Source organism: Tachysurus fulvidraco, chromosome 6 (genome assembly GCF_022655615.1).
Source record: "Tachysurus fulvidraco isolate hzauxx_2018 chromosome 6, HZAU_PFXX_2.0, whole genome shotgun sequence".
In the NCBI taxonomy this organism is placed as follows: domain Eukaryota; kingdom Metazoa; phylum Chordata; class Actinopteri; order Siluriformes; family Bagridae; genus Tachysurus; species Tachysurus fulvidraco.
Window position 1 is genome coordinate 12868220 of NC_062523.1, and position 20091 is coordinate 12888310.

Genomic DNA, 20091 nt, shown 5'->3' on the forward strand with positions numbered 1-20091 from the left:
ATAAGAGCGTCTGCCAAATGCCGTAAATACGCATAGGGCATGCCTAACAGCAGGTTGTTTGATCCCAGGTCCACCAAAATGCCATTCTTTGATCCCAGGTCCACCAAAATGTGAATAGACGATAAAGTGAGCCAGCATTAATGTATTCAATGCAAGAGATTTAAGCACTTATGTACGTCGCTCTGGATAAGGGCGTCTGCCAAATGCTGTAAATGTAAATATGTTTTCCATGAAACTCTTCAGTCCGTGTGACGTGTCTTACGTGTTCCATAACAACAGATGTAACTATAACTTTCATATCATTCATTATTAACACAAACTTCTAATAACTGGCAAATTGCTTAAAGGGGCAAACACTTTGGGAAATGTTATTTTATGTAAATATTGTAAGTTTTATTACTGTCATCTTGTTACTTTTTGTTGCCTTTTTGTCTGATTTGGTGACTAATTAAATTACTTTTTGACTTGGAAAAACTCAGTGAAAGCTGTGCATTGATTCTGCTGATTGACGTGACTCAGTCTTTAATCATGAATATAAATAACTATAATAAGATGCATTCTACAGCTTCTTCTGCACGGACAAAACTTAAAGTTCCAATCTATTTGGAAATGTGTTAAATATTGTGTTATTGTTAGTGATCTTTTCTCCTGGTGGTTGTGTGGTGACAAGTTTCAACCTGGACGGAGCAGAATAAGATATAAACCTGTGAACGTCTTTCGTCATTGCGTTGTTGTAAACTGAATCAGTCTCTGTAAGGTGTTTATTACGGTGTTGTTTTGTACTCTCCTAGAGTCTAAAGTAATTATTGAGGACCGTGATGGAGAGACGAGGGAAGAGACTCCAGCTGCAGACACACAGCAGGAAATGGCAAATAAAAAGCAGAAGAGTGAATCCACTCAGGAGGATAGTGACACACAAAACAGCAAGAAGAAGAAAAAGAAGAAGAGAAAACTAAATGAAGCAGGAGATTCTGCTGGCGTTTGTGAGTTTTTCTTTAGGAGCACACAACCCAGACTGTGGTGGTGGTGATAAAGCTGGAGCATTTATATACATGTGCCTTGTTATACATCTCAAATCAAATTTTATTTGTCTCACATACATACATACATACATACATACATACATACATACAGAGTACGACATGCAGTGAAATGCTTTTTACGTCTGTCCCGTATTCAAGCATGAAAAGGAATGGAATTAAGGATAAAAATAAAACCAAAAGGAGGAAGAGAAATAAAGTATAAACTATATAAAATATATGAACATATATGTGAAAATATATGTATATACATCTGAGAGGATCCTGCTGAAAATGCAGCTTAGTTCTTGAAAAGAACTCTTCTCTGATGTTGTGTTAAGCAAATTACTGATGCGCTAATGCAAAATACAGATAACAGAAATCAGGTTTATAATCTTTGCCTGCTTTAATTAGCAGAGTTTTAGAACCACTTTTATTTTGTCCAGCTCTGCCTGTGTTTTTGGCTGAGACAGATTTTTTTTTAGCAAGGCTGCAAGTTTTGCTTTGTAGACATTTGTATAGAAATTATGAAGATTTGAGCATCCTGAATACTGTCCAAAGAAATCTGTATCTTATTCAGGAAAATGTCATTCTACTCTAGTAGAGCTCAGCAAAATGGTGCTATTTAAATATACTACTTTTAATAGTGATGTAATAATTAGATGATATGGATTGATGCATTCATATATAAGGTAATGGTGAGGTGTCCACATACTTATATTCAATTGTACGATTAGTACAATTGAATATAAGTATGTGGACACCTCACCATTACACCCATATGCTTTTCTTCCCCAAAGTCAAGTTGGAAGCATATCATTGTATGTTATGTTTGTATACTGTAGAATTACAATGAAACTAAGGGGTTCAAACCTGTTCCAGCATTACAATGCCTCTGTGAGGTCCATTATTGCCCCCTTTCCACCAGAAAGTACAGGGTGCTGGTTCAGAGCTAATGCTGGTTCAAAGTTGGTTCCACTGGCGAGCCTTCCAAGAACCGGTTTGCCTTTCCATGGGCTAGAGAGCTACCACAGAGCCCGGTCCTGCGTTTATACAAATTACATGGAGCTGCACGTACACGTGGATTTTCCACGTTTGGATGCCAATGTAGGTTTGCAAAGCCATGAGCATTAACAGTAAAGAAACATCCGGCATTGTTGATGTTGTGTTTGTGTTTGCCACTGCTGCGCTAACGTTGCTGGGAAAGATGAGACGTATACAGTGATGTAAGACTCGGCTCTGTGATGGCTCTCTAACCAATTGAAAGGCAAACCTATTGTTAATGCGCATGGCTTTGCAAACCTACATTGGCATCGAAACGTGGCGAATCCACCTGTACGTGCAGCTCCATGTAATTGTAAATACAATTTTTAATTGTAAATAAAAATATAAATACTTTGAACCAGCATTAGCTCTGAATCAGCACCCTGTTATTTCTGGTGGAAAGGGGTCATTTCAGGATGAATTGAAACACTGCTTTTAGATGAAGAGGTCTGGGGTGCAGTCTGTATCCTTATCCAGTTATTCTTAAAACAAAAGTATTTCTCTACACTATTACTGTTCTCTGATTAAATGTAGGGTTCTTGACTTCAGGTATTACTGGAATATTGGTAACTGATGAATTATTCATTTTCTAGCTGTGAAAAAGGCCAAACAGGAGAACAGTGAAGGAGATGAGGCTGAGCTCTCTGAGGGAGGAGAGGAAGAGGAGAGATCAAAAGAGGGATTTAAGGATGTTGATGAGGATGGTGAGAAAGATGGAGATGATGATGAGGAGGAGTGTGATGGACCAGAGCTTCCATCTGGACTGACAGGTGAGGAGGAGCCTTCTCTAGTTTGTGTGTAAGATGTTTGCTTGACCATGTGCTGCGTGGTGTTGGTGTGTTCATGCTTTTATTTTTTTTGTCTTTCCTTCATCAGGAGCGTTTGAAGATCAGAGTTTTGCATCGCTTGCAGAGCTTGTGAGTGACAAAACACTCATGGCTATTAAAGATATGGGCTTTGAGACCATGACTGAGATTCAGCACAAAACTATACGCCCCTTACTCGAGGGAAGGTAAACTTACACCACTGCGTTGCGTCTTAATTACAAAAAGATGAGACTAATTTTCCTCATGGTGATGCCCATGATTAATTGACGAGCCTTGCCGTGTTTACAGTAGTTTTTATTTATTTATCACTGATTCATGCATCTTGCATGGGTAAAGTGTAGGTATGGGTAAAGTATAGGCATCTCATTAAGCAGTTTGTCTCTCTACAGAGATGTTCTTGCGGCTGCTAAAACCGGCAGTGGGAAAACTCTGGCCTTCCTCATTCCTGCTATTGAACTCATCTTTAAACTCCGATTCATGCCCAGAAATGGTGAGTACACACAAGCACTGAATTAGTCCAAGCATTTAAGAGTTTTACTTAAAGTGATAAAGTACAATTTAACCCTATTTGTATTTATAATATATTTGTATAGAATAGTTCACACTATTTCTATAGTCTGTTTCTTACGTGTTTGGTGATTTTTTTTGGGTGCACGTTGTTGGTTGTTGACTTCCATTAATCTCAAATATGGGGTATGAACGGCAGATTTTGTTGTTAGCGCCTCTTTGGTCACTGTCATTATTGAGCACTCCACTGTACAATGAGTGAATAAAAAACAATGGAGTAAGAAAGTTACAAAATGCAGTGTAGTTAGATGAATTATGGGGCGTGGCCAAAAACCAACTCTGTTCATGATATCGAGCATAAAGGCTTTGACTGCGTGTGGCTGGATTGAGTTCATGATAGCCTTCCAGATGCTTTGATGTTTGCCCTGTCTTAGTGAACCTGTCTGATGTTCCGACCTCTTTCTGGCAGGTACTGGAGTGGTAATCTTGTCCCCTACACGTGAATTGGCCATGCAGACATATGGAGTACTGAAGGAGTTGATAGCTCATCATGTGCACACATATGGCCTCATTATGGGTGGCAGTAACCGCTCAGCCGAAGCCCAGAAGCTTGCTAATGGAGTCAACATCCTGGTGGCCACCCCTGGGAGACTTCTTGACCATCTACAGGTAGAGTAATGTTTTAAAGTTTTAATATGTTTATAAATTAATCATTTACATGTTCCACCAGTATCTGTAACATTTCCACATTTGCACATCAAATGAACGTTATAGTGGACGCCATCCCAGAGGCTCTATAGTTTGGTTTCGTATTAACTCCGTGCCTCTGTGTCTTTCTCTCTGTTGCTCATTGTAGAACACTCCCGGCTTCATGTATAAAAACCTGCAGTGTCTGATTATCGATGAAGCAGATAGAATTCTCGAGGTTGGATTTGAGGAAGAACTTAAACAGATCATCAAACTGCTGCCAAGTAAGAGCCTCGTGTTTTAGATAAATAGACGGTGACCTTTTAAAATAAAAAGTGGTCTCGTTAACTTTGCTAGACTTGAATGTTGAGTTATGCTTCTGTACCTTTCATTACATAGAGAAGAGACAGACCATGCTGTTCTCAGCTACACAGACGAGGAAGGTGGAGGATCTGGCACGAATCTCCCTGAAGAAAGAGCCTCTGTATGTGGGAGTGGATGATAACAAGGATACAGCGACGGTGGAAGGACTAGAGCAGGTAAACGAGCCTTTCTTAGACCAGGCTTGTTTTGGAATACATTGCAGAGTATTTTTTTCATAAAACTGTACCATTTTTATACTGTTTTCTGACAACAGTAAGCATTTTTCCGTATAGCTGTTTGCTTGTACAGTATTGACTTTTCCTTGTGTACGATTTTTCCATTTTAAAACATCATCTATCGTCGATATCCAGAACTGATGGCCTAAAAAGGACATATGAAAGGGGTCAATGCAGTGCAGTAACATTGTAGTATTGCATAAGCAAAGTAGACCGTGTATAGCATAATCACATAATATGAACATGTTCATCTTGCTGCATAGAAATTCAATTACGATACCAACCAATAGGTTTTATCATTTAAATTAGCATGAGCTCTTTGCAGTTTGACCAAATGTTGTTGTTTTTGTGCTGTGAAGTAAACTGCGTTTACCTCCCTAGGGCTATGTGGTCTGCCCATCTGAGAAGCGGTTCCTGCTACTTTTTACATTCCTGAAGAAGAATCGCAAGAAGAAGCTGATGGTGTTCTTTTCCTCCTGCATGTCTGTGAAGTTTCACTATGAGCTACTCAACTACATCGACCTGCCTGTTATGGCCATCCATGTGAGTTGTTTTGCAGATTTTGTACACCTAAAAGGCTGCACATAATGCTTTACTTTACACTTACGGTTAAGGATTTTATCAACTTGCACTTGAGACAGGATGCAACTGGGCAGAGTTAAGGGCCATGCTGAGATTGACCGCTAAGCAGTGCTGGGGATTTAAACACAACCATCTGATCATTAGCTCAAAACCTTAAAAATTGCCACAGACCTAAACACTACATGCTACATCATGTGCATGCTAATATTAAGTCTGTAGTTTGTGACTGTGGTGACAGGATGTGGCGGTTACCATCAAGAACTATTATTGAAAAAGTTGTGTGTTGGATTAAATGCTTAAACACCCTTCCTTATTAGATATCTATACTGGATTTGTGAATGGTGAACAATAAGTAGTATGTAGTTTGCAGAGGGCAATTAATTCCAGTATTCACACATTTTAAGGTTTAAAGGCTCATTTTACCAAAATAAGTCAAATGAAATAAAACTTTAATGTCACAGTTAAGCTGCTGGTCAAATGTGCTGTTGGTACAGCCAGATGGGTGAAATAAACATTATCTTGTTACACTGGTACCCATCAAGGGGTGTGATATTAGACAGCAAGTGAACAGTCGGTTCCCAAAGTTGTTGTGTGGAAGCAGGAAAAATATGCAAGTGTAAGGACATGAGCGACACTGACACAGGCCAAATTGTGATGGCTAGATGACACTCACTCTGTCCATGTCTTTTAAAAAAACAAGGCTATGTGATGTTTTAACTTCAGCTGTAAGTTTGTTGTTTTTGGATAAAATCATTAATAAAATAAGCAGATGAAAAATGTTCTCTTATGACTTTACAGGGCAAGCAGAAGCAGACAAAGAGAACCACCACATTTTTCCAGTTCTGTAATGCAGACTCCGGCATCTTGCTCTGCACTGATGTTGCTGCCAGAGGACTCGATATCCCTGAGGTGGACTGGATCGTCCAGTACGACCCACCAGATGACCCTAAGGTATAACTTGAGCAGTATATGTTTGTTTGGCTATTCAAGACATGAATGATAAACTAATTTGCCATCAATAATTCATTTGGTTAGGAATACATCCACCGTGTGGGTCGAACAGCTCGAGGTATTAATGGCAGAGGTCACGCCCTCCTAATCCTCAGACCTGAGGAGCTCGGCTTCCTGCGGTTCCTGAAACAGGCCAAGGTAGCGTTTTAACCTTTAGATGTAACTTATTCAGAGATTTGAATTGAGGCTTGCAGTAGCTATTTCTCAATTTCATGGGTTTGTTTGTTTCTCTCAAGGTTCCATTGAGTGAGTTTGAATTTTCATGGAGTAAGATCTCAGATATTCAGTCACAGGTGAGTCTGTTCATTTAGACTCTAAACAGAGAATACATTTTTTAACAAATCCCATCTATTAGCATGAGTATTGACAGCTGTTTATCCATCGTGTTGTTTCAGTTGGAGAAGCTGATCGAGAAGAATTACTACCTGCATAAATCAGCTCAGGAGGCCTACAAGTCCTATGTGAGAGCCTACGATTCTCACTCCCTCAAACAGATCTACAACGTACAGACACTCGACCTCCCGCAGGTTGCGCTGTCCTTCGGCTTCAAAGTAGCACCTTATGTTGACCTCAGTATCCTTTCAATGTTTTGCTCTTTTCTTTTTGTATCACTAATATAATAAAGTGGGAAAAGGGAGAAAATACGATGAGCGGCGCTAGTGAGCTAATATAGGGTCATAAGACTGACTATGCTTCTCTTCGTACTTAATTGAGCTGTTATCTTCTTACTGCACTGAATGTGTTCAGCACACAGTAAAGTGCATTTCACAACACTATAATTGTTACACATTCAAATCGACAATGTTTTGGAAACTACGTGACATTCAGTTTTCTAAATGGAATATTTTAAGTACTGTTGCAGTGGTCTGTGATTCCTTAACACTCTCTCTCTCAGATGTTCACAGCAGTAAAGGTGTAAAGATGCAGAAGAGGGGAGGAGGCGGAGGCTTTGGCTACCAGAAATCCAAGAACGTGCATAAAGCAAAGATCTTCAAACATTTTAACAAGGGCAGAGGAGACCGCAGACAGTTCTCCCGCTGAGTTTGACCACTTTTTTTTTCCCCTGAAATGTCTTTTTCCCTCCCAAAGTTTTTAATGAATAGTTGTCATTGTCTGTGGTTAATTCCACACACACTTTTCCGCTAGAAGCTGGTGGAAGACTGAATTTAGATCTATTTTCATTCCACATAACTGTGTGAAGAATCTGTAATGCAACTTCTGTTTATGAATATTTTCCTGTCCTCTTTGTATTGGTAAACTGCTTAATTAAAAAATATCTAAGAAAACACTATGCTGTTGGAAAGAGTCTCTATGCTTCAGTAAGCGTTATAGCTGTTTATGAATTTTGCCTGGAACAAGAATTCAGTGACGAGTTATGATTGTCATTAATGCGTGATGGTTTATTTAAGCTTGTAAACATTTTTACAAAAATGGGATGCAATGAGTCCACTATGCTTGTTGATTTTGAAACAGTTTGCAGTTTAGGGTAAAACCCCCGTGTAAGTATGCTTTGCATTGCCAGAGATCTCAGTGAGGAACTGTCTCAACAGGATTTGGACAGTAAACATGGGCTACATGTCAATTTATACATGTTGGCTACAAACAAGTCTAGTTTTGGGTCCAGTCAAGTGCATGGAATATTAGTTTGTGTATAGAACAGAGAACTTAAATCATCAACAATTCTAACCAGAGGAGAAGTGAAGCTGTAAAAGCTTTAGGACGCTCCCTTCGCTCTCAGCTTAGACAGCAGCATCTCATTTTTACGGCACTCCTATAAAACAGAGGTAAGATTAACAGCATTAAATTTATACAATCCATTATAATTGTGCTGACCACAAAATACTGCATACATTCTATATACAAAACGTTCAGTGACTATGATGGTGTTTATCAAAATGATTGATGCTTAGCAGTGAAAAAACTACAAGTAAGAGAGGCCTTTGAGATATAACATTCATAGTCATTCTGGTGCTGTTAATTTGTTGAAATAACTTAACCTTCTAATTCTATTAAAAGCATCATTAAAATTGGTTTAAACAATTCTGCAAAACTTTCAGAAAATGGGTTATTGCCTGTTGCTTCATGACATCATGTAAAATGTCCTAATTACAGGAAGATTTAAATGTTATCATAGTGAACATAAATCTATACATTGTTATGAACAATTTCCCAATTATGCAGGAGTTACATTGAACTGTACATAATAATTGTCTATTTTGTACATTAACCTTTTCTAAACAATATTGATAAATGAGGTTCATGGAATAGTGTGAATTTCATGGCCATATACTGATTAGAGAAATCGCAGTGCAGTGTCATCACCTCTTTAAAGTCTTTCACAGTCTTAAAGTAGAGTCTCTGTTTATCCAGAAGTTCCAGGTATTCGTCATTCAGCTGGTCTCTCCTCATCTTATTTTCCTGTTTCTTTTTCTCCATCTATACACAGGTTAAAAAAAGAAAAACAACAGATTATTAAAAGCTAAAAACAAGACTAAGTTAACCAGTTTTTAATACATATCTGCAAAAATAAAGTTTTCCTTGTGAACCTTTATTCGATTCTGTTTAATTCCTTCTACTATCTGCTCCATCTGCCTGAGAAACTGCTCTTTAGCTCCTGAGGATGCCATGGCCCTGAATGCACACACAAATACAATTATAAATAATTTGGAAGGTGTCAGCCATATAGCTGAAACAGCTGCTGTACTTCTTCATGATTAGTAATATGAACGTGATCCATTGACACTCACTGTTGGAAGTTATCATGGATGGAATTGAGTAAATTCACCTGTGAAGAGAAACACAGTCAGGCACAGCTCAAAGACAATGCACTAAAAATGTTCCAGGAAACACACAAAATATTCGTCATCCAACAAACTTAAAAACAAGACATAAGACAAATCTAATAAAATATGATGCTGATTAAAAATGTCTGTATTTGCTGAAAATTGCATGATATTGGTTTAACAGATATATGTAAATAAATAAATATAAAGTACATGTATAATGTCATGTTACCAGTTATTCACATTGGTACATGTATGTTAAGTCCAGCATCAAGAATAAAAAAAACAATCACTGTTATCTTTCCTGGGACTGTGATTAAGTGTGGTGAAGATTAAATCTTTGTACCTCCTTCTCCAGATAGACCTTCTTATCATCCAGAGTATTATAAAGAGTGAAGAACTGTTTGGTTTCTTTGTGTGTCGCAGAAACTGCAAAGAGAAAACAAACCCTTAAGATCTGACTGTAGTTCAGCAAAGAGGTTCAATACCACCATGTGATTCTAATGGTATAGAGTTTAGTGAATAACGCAAACATGCATACATTTTGACGCATCACACACACACACACACACACACACACACACACACACACACACACACACACACACACACACACACACACACCTTGGCTGTAGAGCTCGATGAAGCGTTTCTGGTACTGAGTAAGCTCAGCTCTGCTGGGAACCTCATCAATCTTCCTCTGCAGGATGGCAATCTCTCGGTTCCTCCGAGCCTGCAGGGGACAACAACACAATGAATGTAAGGGATCTCTGTCTCGTTCAGTCTGCAGAATAAAATGCTGATTCTTCGATCTTACCATCAGAAGGCGGATCTTCTGGAGCTTTTCCCGGTCTGTATGGTACTGCTGATCTATCAAACGACCTCTTTCCTAAAACCCATAAGAGACAGGGACAAAGTAAAAGAGGGATGTAAATGTGTGCAATAAACATTTTGAGAAGAGTGTGAACGTATATATTGATTATTTTGCTGCATTATACAGCCTGGGAATAATTTGAATGTCATTTCCATGATATTTTAAAATGATTAAAGCTCTTTTTCTTTCTTATATATAAAATGTACAGTGCATGTGTTTCTTCCTTAAATTACCTTCTGATCATCAGCCTCATCTCCAAACTCTATCTTTAGGTCTTCGATGCTCTGCTGCAGCCGCGCCATCTCCTCCTACGGAAGAACACAATTATTTTTTAATTATTAATTGATAATTAATTATTTTGATTCTCGAAACCTTCTCGAGTGTCATTGAAAAGTAAACTGAATATAAATGCGTTATTTTATAGAACGTACACGGCAGTGTGTGCGGAACTCCTGCTCCTGCTGTTTGAGGTTCTCGTTCATGGCCACTACAGCACGAAGCTTCTCGAGCAAACTGTACGGAAATACCGCTTTAGTTCACCAGAACTAGGTAAATATCTTATCTTAAAAGGTAAGCCCTCATCTGTTTTAAAACTAATTAAAAAAAAGCATTCTTTGTTAAAACAAAAACCTACCCAGTGTCTGCTTGAGCCTCCACATCTGCCAAAGAAGTGAGTTCTTTCTCCAACTGCTCAGCCAACTCAGTGGCCTACACACACACACACACACACACACACACACACACACACACACACACACACACATACACACACATACACACACATACACACACATACACACACATACACACACACACACACACACACACACACACACACACACACACACACACACACACACACACACACACACACACACACACACACAATCACCACCATAATCAGTATCCCATTTAGACATACACTTATCATGAGCAACAGACGACTGGATCACGTGCAGGTGTATTACCTCAGTTAATTTGCTTTTGGCCTCTTCACATGCTGCCTTCATATTCTGCTGTTTGGCCTGCATCTAAAACAAAGGCAAGAAACTAACTGAAGCCTGAAGCACAGACCCCAAGCTGTGCATCAATGATGATGTGTAAGAGTGTACAATATGTGTTCATCTTACCTCCTCCATTTCTTTAGTCTTCTGCTGGATCTGTTTGTTAAGGGATGTAACCATGCGACGATGCTGCTGCACAGGACCATACCGTTCTGTACGATCCTCAACAGAGCGCTCTGCCTGCACAATCACATGCTCATTAGACCTATGTATTTAACAGGATTACTTACATAAAATGTAGCTCTAAATGCAGCATAAATCCATGATCTCTCTGGAAATCTCAGAACTACCAAATTAGCTGTTAAATTCAAATTATGTTTGATACAGTGATCAGATTTCAATCTGACTATGTGGAAAAAAGACAGAAGCAAGAAGAAAACCAATGGAAGGGTCATTAAAGAGAACTCTAGACAGTAGTATGGCTTTAATAAAAACAACTCATGACTACAGAATACTTCATCATGAGCCAAAATCATGACAGAAAGTTATTTCCACATTAGGAGTGAGAACATAACTCACCTTTTCAGCATACTCAAAAGCAATCTGCTTTATTTCCTCAGACTGTAGCCCCACAATCTGCCCCACTGTGTTAGCAGTCAACCTTCCCTGTGAGATGCACAGTCAAAACAAGCTCAGGTTAAATCTCAGGTATAATATAATATTTACATTGACCAGGATTTTACATGAGGATGAAAGGATCTTAGGATATCTGAATGTTACTGTACCTCCTCTGTTGCCATGGCAGCCATACCAGTCATGAGAGCTTTGATTCTGAGCTGTAGAGAGAAAGAGCAAAGTTAAACATATTAAAGTACATGTGAGATGTGCACATGAGATCATTTTATTTCTTAGCTGCTTTTCTGTCAGACATGCAGAAAGGTATTTATTCTCTTTGCAATTTGGAGGCAATTATCAAGCCTTGTAGAGGTGTGAATAATACTAGACAGTTTGCTCTGCAGAAAAAAAAACATTCTTTAATCCACATTTTTAACCTCAATATAACGTTATTTATTTTTGCACATAAAGGCTGACACAAGTTGAAATCTAAACACATCACAGTTTGAGCCTGTGTCGAGGGTTTCACACGCATTTTTTCCTGAGACCTGGATTCTTTGTGTTGTGAATCTCTATGCATGTGGTTTAGGTGGTGATTAATATTATTTTCCAACACACATGCGTACTATGGAAGACACAGGAATATTATGAGACACAGAAGTGCATGACCCTGCATGACCCTGTTCAGGAAGAAGCTGTTACTGAAGAAGGTACTTTATGGAACCTTTTCTTTTCTTACATTTGTGAGGAACACAAATGGCACTGAGTCTCAAAAGAATCAAGTGAGTCTGAAATCAGACGCATGTTGCAGACTACAGACAGACATCGTGTGAAAACCAAACTAACTGACCTCTTCTGCTGCTTGTAGATCCTCCTCCTCTGAAACTTCTGTCATGCCAGGGGGCAGACTCTGTCCTCCCTGACCTAAAAGCTGCTTTGTATCTTCAGCCTGCAGAGCACAGCATCACGGCAAACACCACTTTTACAGCACAGCCAATTTGGTTAGAGTTCACAGTAGTAAAGAGATTTCAGTAGATTAACATTGTGTGGCAAATTTTGCAATGTAACTCACTTTGTCTTGTTTAGAGTGCTTGCTAAATCCATAACGCCTGTCGATAAAGAAAAGAAAGCATTGCATTTGAGATCAGTATTATTAATCCTGGAAGTTGTTTGAAAGTTGTTTAGAAATAAACAGATTTCATGCTGTTCTGTCCAAAATGCATTTCAAGTGAAAATGGCATGCCAAGCCAAAATGGGCAAAAACAAAAGAAAGTGTGGTTTTCTCAAAACTGGAAATCTTCAGACTAAACATACATGTACTTACTGCATGTAGAGGGAAATGGTTAGGCATGAACTGATGGGATGAGGAAAGAAGAGGAAAGAAGGGTGAGGAGAATGTTAAGTGAAAAGGTCAGATCTTTGGAAAAGCTGGAAACACCACCGATTCAACAAAGTGAAACAAGTCGCTAATTACAGAGAAATACTTTTCTATTATATATATATATATATATATATATATATATATTTCTCTGCTAATTACAGAGAAATACTTTTCTATTATATATATATATATATATATATATATATATATATATATATATATATATATATATATATATATATATATATATATATTTTTTTTTTTTTTTCTTCTTTTTTTTTTTTCAATTGTTTGGTAAAATAAAAAAAATCTTACAGACTACAAACTAAAGACAAAGAGTGGCATGAAGGTGCTTAAACAAGGGTGACTGAATGAACTGCAGAAAGACCAGTCAAACTAAAAAGTTTGTCATGAAAAACCTTCATGTTGGCTTCACAAAGACAGCCTGAATGTTTAAACAGTTTTAATAAATAGTTATAATGAAATTTAAAAATAATAAAGCAAGAGACAGACAGACAGACAGACAGACAGACAGACAGATTGATTGATTTTAAAACATAAAAAATAACAAAACAGGCATGTAAAAAATGTAAGAATGTAAAAAACAGGCAGAGTGAGAGTGATTTGGTGTAATATACGTAATGCACAGCAGTTTGTATAGGTCTGTTACCTGCCATACTCGAGCAGAGTGGAATGAACCCTGGACTCTTCATCCAGTAGTTTTCCTGCATCAGCCTGCCTCTTATATCGCCTCTGAGGAGCATACACTCTCTACACAAACACACACAAAAAAAGAAGAAGAAATAGTTTAAATGCTTTTCAGTACATAGATCTAAGCAAGAAGCTTTGGGTTTTGTGCAAGGCTTAAGGACATAAATGAATAAAGACTACTGAAATCATAGACATTAAATAACATCACCACAGTGATATTACAGGAAATCATGTCATGTCTGTCACTAAATAATACTCTCAGTATCAAAAGTTAAAACTAAAGAATCTACATGAATGCTGGTATGTTAACACAGAGTAAACATAATGAGATACTCACAGACAGATCTTCTACAGTTCTTACTGCTTTTTGTTTCCTTTGCTCAAACTCTTCATCCTGCAAAAACATTAATTCATAATACCAAATTTTGTTCAAATCAGTGATCTTATAATCAAGAGTGAGACGTTATGATAGCTAACTGTAAAACTCTATGCAGTCTGCTTTCAGATAAATATTTAAGGGATAAAAACTTGACAACTGGGTAAGTTGTTATAAGAAAGTAACCAAAAAGAGTGACGAGGTAGAGCCATTTGTTACCCTGATGTTGATTATTATCTAACATCATGTACTGATGTGCATTATTATTCCTCTTTTACCAATGAGATTACATTTTTTGTATATTAAAGACCTTTTGAACTGTTTATGCACACAAACCTCAGATGGCATTTAGAGTATAGGCATTTTGATTTAGGCATTGTGAAAACAAAGTGGTCTAACATTTTGCCACTTCATATTTTGCTTTACAGATAAATAATTTAAGATCTGGCATAAACACATAGATACAGTTATTTGTCACAAAACAGAAAAACAATTCAAATGGCTTTCTGTGGGATCATGTCATCCCACGATCGGGTCAGCAGTGTTAGGTAGCCACATAACAGATAAGCTATGCAGCTACTGTAGTAATATCAATACAATTTAAATAATTAGGCAGCACTATTAATATGATTGTGTCAGTGACAGGAAGAATAGTCACTGTATAAAACGTTTAGCATACAGTACATGCATAATATATGTAGTGCAGTCATGTAATTTGTCAACCTTATCCACAAATAGGACAGAAGTTAGGAAGCAATTGATTCGACTGGCTCATGCTATTCCACTTCAAATCTGTTTTGTGTGCTCTGTTTTCTGCCAAATCATTTATTCCCTCTCAAGCATCTTTGTTCTTTCTCTTAAACTAAATAAGGTAAAAATGTAGACACCCAAGACACCATCGATAAAAGTTAAAAGCCTCTAATCTCATTAATAATTATGATTAATAATGACCATATTTAAATATCTGTATTATATGATATAAACATCCATCAAAGAAATCTTTGTAAATTAACTGTTACTAGGGAAACAGGCCTATGATGCACCACTGTCAGACTCCAAAAAATCCAACTGCACTGTGGGTTTTCATGAACTCTCACCTCAGGAAAGGTGTGTGTTTTCTGGAACTGAGAGATAGAGTAGGCACGCACATAGTCTCCCATTTCCTCCCGAGTTTCTATCGCTCTCTTCACCAGCCACTGCAGCAGAGAAGTAAAATCACTCAATCCTTTGAATCAACAATACCGTGTTAATGATGTTTTCATACAGAACAATCAAAAGGAAAGATGGCAACATCTGAAAACATCTTTGATTGTGGAACATCATGTAATAACCACCTTCAGTATGCAAACAAATATCGTTGTCTTTAAGGAGTTTCAACATTACAGCACCTAAAATGCCTTCCAAGTTTACCTGTATGACAGGAAAGATGTGGATAAAGTCAAGGCCTTGGATTTGATGTGGCTCTAGTCTATGAGGACACTTCATCCTAGGTAGCACAGAAACAATCTTCTCTGTCAGAGCTCTGAAAGAGAATAAAAAGACTATGAAGTGACAGATTCATAATGACAACATTTTCTTTACCTTGGTAAATACTGAATACCGATTTCCTTAGTAGACACTTCTGACCCAAAATTGCATGTAAATTAGAGATGTTAACTAAAATAGTAACAGTACCATTTAGTACCAATATCAAAATAGTGTCTAATATTAAAATCTACATAGATATGTTGATGTTATGAGGAAATGAATGTTTAAGATAAGATAAGATAAGATAAGATAAGATAAGATAAGCCTTTATTCATCCAACAATGGGGAAATTTCACAGTTACAGCAGCCAAGATTAATAAAATGCTAAATGTTTAATGGTAAAGTTTTCCAAACAAACATTGTGTGAACATTTTCATACAAGTTGTGACAAGTGTGCATGTTTTAGGCAAATAGAAGCAGTTTGATCACAATCAGATGTTGAAAATTGAAAAGATGTTTCCTGACCACACACTGCTCAAGCATCTTGTATTTCATGAAAACGTCTCATACATTGACCTCTTGTCTGGACCTTAAATGTCATTCCTCAGTCAGTCCTCTGCAAAAAGCAACTTACATCTTCTGTCCTATGGTAGAATTTTCTTGAAAGAGCAGATCAACATCTATGTCAAAGTTGCATGTTGTGATACACCATGTCATGCCACCAACAACCTGAGGGAATATCAAAAAGAGGTTTGTGTCTCAGAAGAAATGCTGAACGGTATGTTCAAGGTGGAGAGCACTCGATCAGTTTAAAGATGTGACTGTACCTTATCAAATGGTGAAAGGCCCTTGATACGTGCTCTGAAATACCCAGCAGCCAGCAACAGCTCCAGGATTTCCCCCAGCTTGACGCTCTGTTCCTCATCTTCACGTGTCTCCACCTGTACCACAACAACAACAAAAATAGTGCAACCTCTGATTTTTGCAACATTTTGCCACTTCATATTTTGCTTTACAGATAAATAACTTAAAATCTGGCATAAACACATAGATTCAGTTATTTGTCACAAAACAGAAAAACAATTCAAATGGCTTTCTGTGGGATCATGTCATCCCACGATCGGGTCAGCAGTGTTAGGTAGCCACATAACAGATAAGCTATGGCGCTACTGTAGTAATATCAATACAATTTAAATAATTAGGCAGCACTATTAATATGATTGTGTCAGTGACAGGAAGAATAGTCACTGTATAAAACTTTTAGCATACAGTACATGCATAATATATGTAGTGCAGTCATGTAATTTGTCAACCTTATCCACAAATAGGACAGAAGTTAGGAGGCATGAATTGATTCGACTGGCTCATGCTATTCTACTTCAAATCTGTTTTGTGTGCTCTGTTTGCTGCCAAATCATAGCAGCATGTAAGTAACCATTTTCACAGTGTTACACACATTCACTTTTACACTGTGGTAAAGGAGGTGTGGTGTAAACAAATGGTCTGAGAAGTCTTTAGGACCTCCACTGAGATGAGGCCGATTCTGTAAGGATCCTGAGGCATCTAGAGATCTACCAGCTCCAGTTAGGCTCTGCTATACTAAAGAGATGCCAACTCTATGTGGTCTTTGAGGACAACAATCTTCTCATCAATACAATAATGACAAGCCATGGTTCACTGGGAAACTCAGCCAGCTCTGTCAGGCCAAAGTGGATGCTCACAGAAACGGGGATAGAGTCTTGTACAAAGACTCTATGGAGCTGTGTGAAGTACCCTCATGCTTCAAAAGCTCCACCATCATCCCCGTCCTAAAGAAACCCAAAATCACCGGACTTAATGACTACAGACCTGTGGCTCTAACATCTGTGGTCATGAAATCATTTGAAAGACTGGTTCTGGCTTATCTGAAGGTCATTACTGGACCCTTTGCAGTTTGCCTACAGAGCAAACAGGTCTGTGAATGATGCAGTCAACATGGGACTGCATTATGTTCTGCAGCATCTGGACAGACCAGGGACTTATGTGAGGATCCTGTTTGTGGACTTCAGCTCTGCTTTCAACACCATCATCCCATCACTCCTACAGCCCAAATTAACCCAGCTCTCCATGCCCTCCTCTGTCTGTCAGTGGATCACCAGCTTATGACAGCCAGGCAGCAGCTAGTGCGACTGGGAAAACTCAAAACTAGCACCCTCACCATCAGCACTGGCGCCCCCAGGGCTGTGTTCTCTCCCCACTGCTGTTCTCCCTGTACACGAATGATTGCACCTCTAATGACCCCTCTGTCAAGCTCCTGAATTTTGCAGACAACACCACACTGATCGGCCTCATCCAGGATGGTGACGAGTCTGCTTACAGACTGGAGGTTGAGCGGCTGGCTGTCTGGTGCAGCCTTAACAACTTGGAGCTGAACATGCTCAAGACAGTGGAGTTGATAGTGGACTTCAGGAGAAACCCCCCTGCTCTCCCCCCACTAACCATTATGGACAGCATTGTCACAGCAGTGGATCCACAATCTCCCAGGATCTGAAGTGGGACATTCACATTTACTCCATTGTGAAAAAAGCTCAGCAGAGCTTGTACTTCCTTCGTCAGCTGAAGAAGTTCAACCTGCCACAGGATCTGCTGAAACAGTTTTACACTGCCATCATTGAATCCATCCTCTGCACCTCAGTGTCTGTTTGGTTCAGCTCAGCCACCAAATTCGACCTCAGAAGACTACAGAGGGTAGTCCGGGCTGCTGAGCAAATCATTGGCACAACTCTCCCCACTCTCCAAGACCTGTACTCCTCCAGAGTGAGAAAAAGGGCAAAGTCAATCACTCTGGACCCCTCACATCCAGCACACTCCCTCTTTGAACTGTTGCCATCTTGTTGACGCTACAGAGCCCTGAGCTTCAGAACTACCAGACATAGGAACAGTTTCTTCCCTCAAGCAATCCATCTGATGAACAATTAACACCATGGAACACACAACACCTAATATTTGTACTATGTATACCTCACCTGCACATTTCATACTTGCACATCTGTACATACATACATACATACATACATACATATTGTCTAAATGTTTACTGTTTACTTCAACTGCACATTTCACAATTGCACGTGTACATACAAATTGTATATATTATATACCTAAATTGCACATTTCTCACACTTGCAAATGTGTACAAACAAATTGTCTGTATTTGGATATGTATATTTCATATGTATACTTAAACTGCACATTTAAAACCTGTATATGTCATTCTGTTACACTGTGGAGCTTCTGGCCTAAAACAAATTCCTCGCATGTGAAAACATGCCTGGCAATAAAGCTGATTCTGATTCTGAATACAACATTTATCAGACTGTATATTTAGACTGAGGATGAGGATCCCCTTTGAGTCTGGATCCTCTCAAGGTTTCTTCCTTTACCATTTAAGGGAGTTTTTCCTCCCCACAGTCACCTGAGTCACCTCAGACTTGCTCATTGGGGATAAACACAAACACATTTAAATATATCTAATATTAATCTTGAATTTTTGTATTATATTAATCTTTATATTATTCTTTATATTAACCTTTTGTTCTATGTTTATGTTCTTCTGTAAAGCTGCTTTTAGACAATGTCAATTGTTAAAAGTGATATACAAACAGACTTGAATTGAATTTGAATATCATCAGTGCTAAAAGTGTCCCCTTTAAAGTCCACTTCGAATACACAGTAAAAAATAGAGTCACTTTATAGCTAGTTTCCTTTCGGGTCCAGTTTAACAGTAGTGAGTGTGGTTAAACAGAACTATAAAAAAAAAACACCTTGTGAATAATAAACTGCTAGACTGTCAGGAGTCACATGATAAGGACGTGTTCATTAATATGCGTCGTTATATGAGACCTGCAGGGATTGCGTGTTAAACTGTTATATTAAATAAATACTATTGATGTAAGTGATGAGAACTGACGCTTGTACATGGCTGATGTCATTTTGATTATTTACTAAGTAACAGATTGCAGTAACCTCAGTGCTAGCTATGCTACCTGGCTAACAGCATTACTAATATACCTACATCATCATTTATTATCTGCTCGCTATTTTATTTAAAAACACATTCTAATGTATGCACACCTGGATGATGTTTCCCTCTTGATCGTACTGAGCACCGATTTTAGAGCCTGTTCTCAGTCTCTGGAAAACAGTGGAGGCCGCCATATTGAATCGAGACGTCACGTGACGCGTTGCACGTTACACCCTGCTGTGGCTGGGAGCACTGCTACATCCACTGAGTTTTAACCAATGTCTTATTCAGTATCAGATGTTTACTGAACTATTTCGTTTCTAATTTCTTTACCTTTAAGCCCGTTATGATATTGTAGTTAATTTAAGAATAGAACAAAAATCAATAAATTTTTGTACATACCAAATGATCATTTACATTTACATTTAAAGCATTTGGCAGACGCCCTTATCCAGAGCGACGTATACCTAAGTGCTTAAGTCTCCAGCATTGAATACATTAATGCTGGCTCACTAGGTTACGTACTAGATTACATACATGATTCATATTTATCTACAGGAAATAAACAACAGACAAAAAACACAAGCATAAGGTAAAAGTT

At 38.3% G+C, this 20091-nt stretch overlaps 2 protein-coding genes across 3 annotated transcripts in view; one reads left to right on the plus strand and one right to left on the minus strand.

Annotated features, from left to right (window-relative positions):
• Positions 1-7564, plus strand: part of ddx18 (DEAD (Asp-Glu-Ala-Asp) box polypeptide 18) — an 8135-nt gene extending 571 nt beyond the window's left edge. Inside the window, exons 2-14 of the mRNA XM_027164595.2 lie at positions 792-983; positions 2657-2833; positions 2940-3075; positions 3280-3380; positions 3867-4066; positions 4254-4368; positions 4484-4623; positions 5065-5226; positions 6064-6216; positions 6301-6414; positions 6513-6569; positions 6672-6849; positions 7172-7564. Of these exons, the coding sequence (XP_027020396.1) occupies positions 792-983; positions 2657-2833; positions 2940-3075; positions 3280-3380; positions 3867-4066; positions 4254-4368; positions 4484-4623; positions 5065-5226; positions 6064-6216; positions 6301-6414; positions 6513-6569; positions 6672-6849; positions 7172-7317 (1871 nt within the window). The 3' untranslated portion in view covers positions 7318-7564. The remainder of the gene's footprint in view (positions 1-791; positions 984-2656; positions 2834-2939; positions 3076-3279; positions 3381-3866; positions 4067-4253; positions 4369-4483; positions 4624-5064; positions 5227-6063; positions 6217-6300; positions 6415-6512; positions 6570-6671; positions 6850-7171) is intronic.
• Positions 7565-7655: 91 nt separating this feature from the next.
• On the minus strand, positions 7656-19756 carry ccdc93 (coiled-coil domain containing 93). 2 transcript variants are annotated; one of them, XM_047815127.1, is made up of 24 exons: positions 19601-19756; positions 16315-16428; positions 16122-16216; positions 15431-15542; positions 15118-15216; positions 13982-14038; positions 13604-13704; positions 12877-12906; positions 12625-12661; positions 12403-12501; positions 11723-11773; positions 11517-11603; positions 11064-11177; positions 10902-10964; positions 10568-10641; positions 10365-10446; positions 10167-10241; positions 9877-9948; positions 9684-9792; positions 9406-9488; positions 9024-9061; positions 8823-8907; positions 8599-8712; positions 7656-8047 (listed from the first exon to the last, which is right to left on the minus strand). In XM_047815127.1, the coding sequence occupies exons 1-24, from the start codon at positions 19682-19684 to the stop codon at positions 7991-7993; spliced, it is 1932 nt and encodes a 643-aa protein (XP_047671083.1). In that variant the 5' UTR covers positions 19685-19756; the 3' UTR covers positions 7656-7990. The 2 variants fall into 2 exon arrangements, with proteins under 2 accessions (XP_047671083.1, XP_027020397.1); XM_027164596.2 differs by lacking the exon at positions 12877-12906.
• Between the last annotated feature and the right edge of the window lie 335 nt (positions 19757-20091).

Bases quoted from the DNA above. Each gene is read 5' to 3' on its own strand.
- ccdc93 (XM_047815127.1), bottom strand. From the start codon at position 19,684: ATGGCGGCCTCCACTGTTTTCCAGAGACTGAGAACAGGCTCTAAAATC. The intron at 9,949-10,166 runs GTAATTTAAGGA...TATGGGTTTTAG, and splicing joins ATGAGGCTGATGATCAGAAG to GAAAGAGGTCGTTTGATAGA. The intron at 9,062-9,405 runs GTACAAAGATTT...TTCTCTTCACAG, and splicing joins AGGTCTATCTGGAGAAGGAG to GTGAATTTACTCAATTCCAT.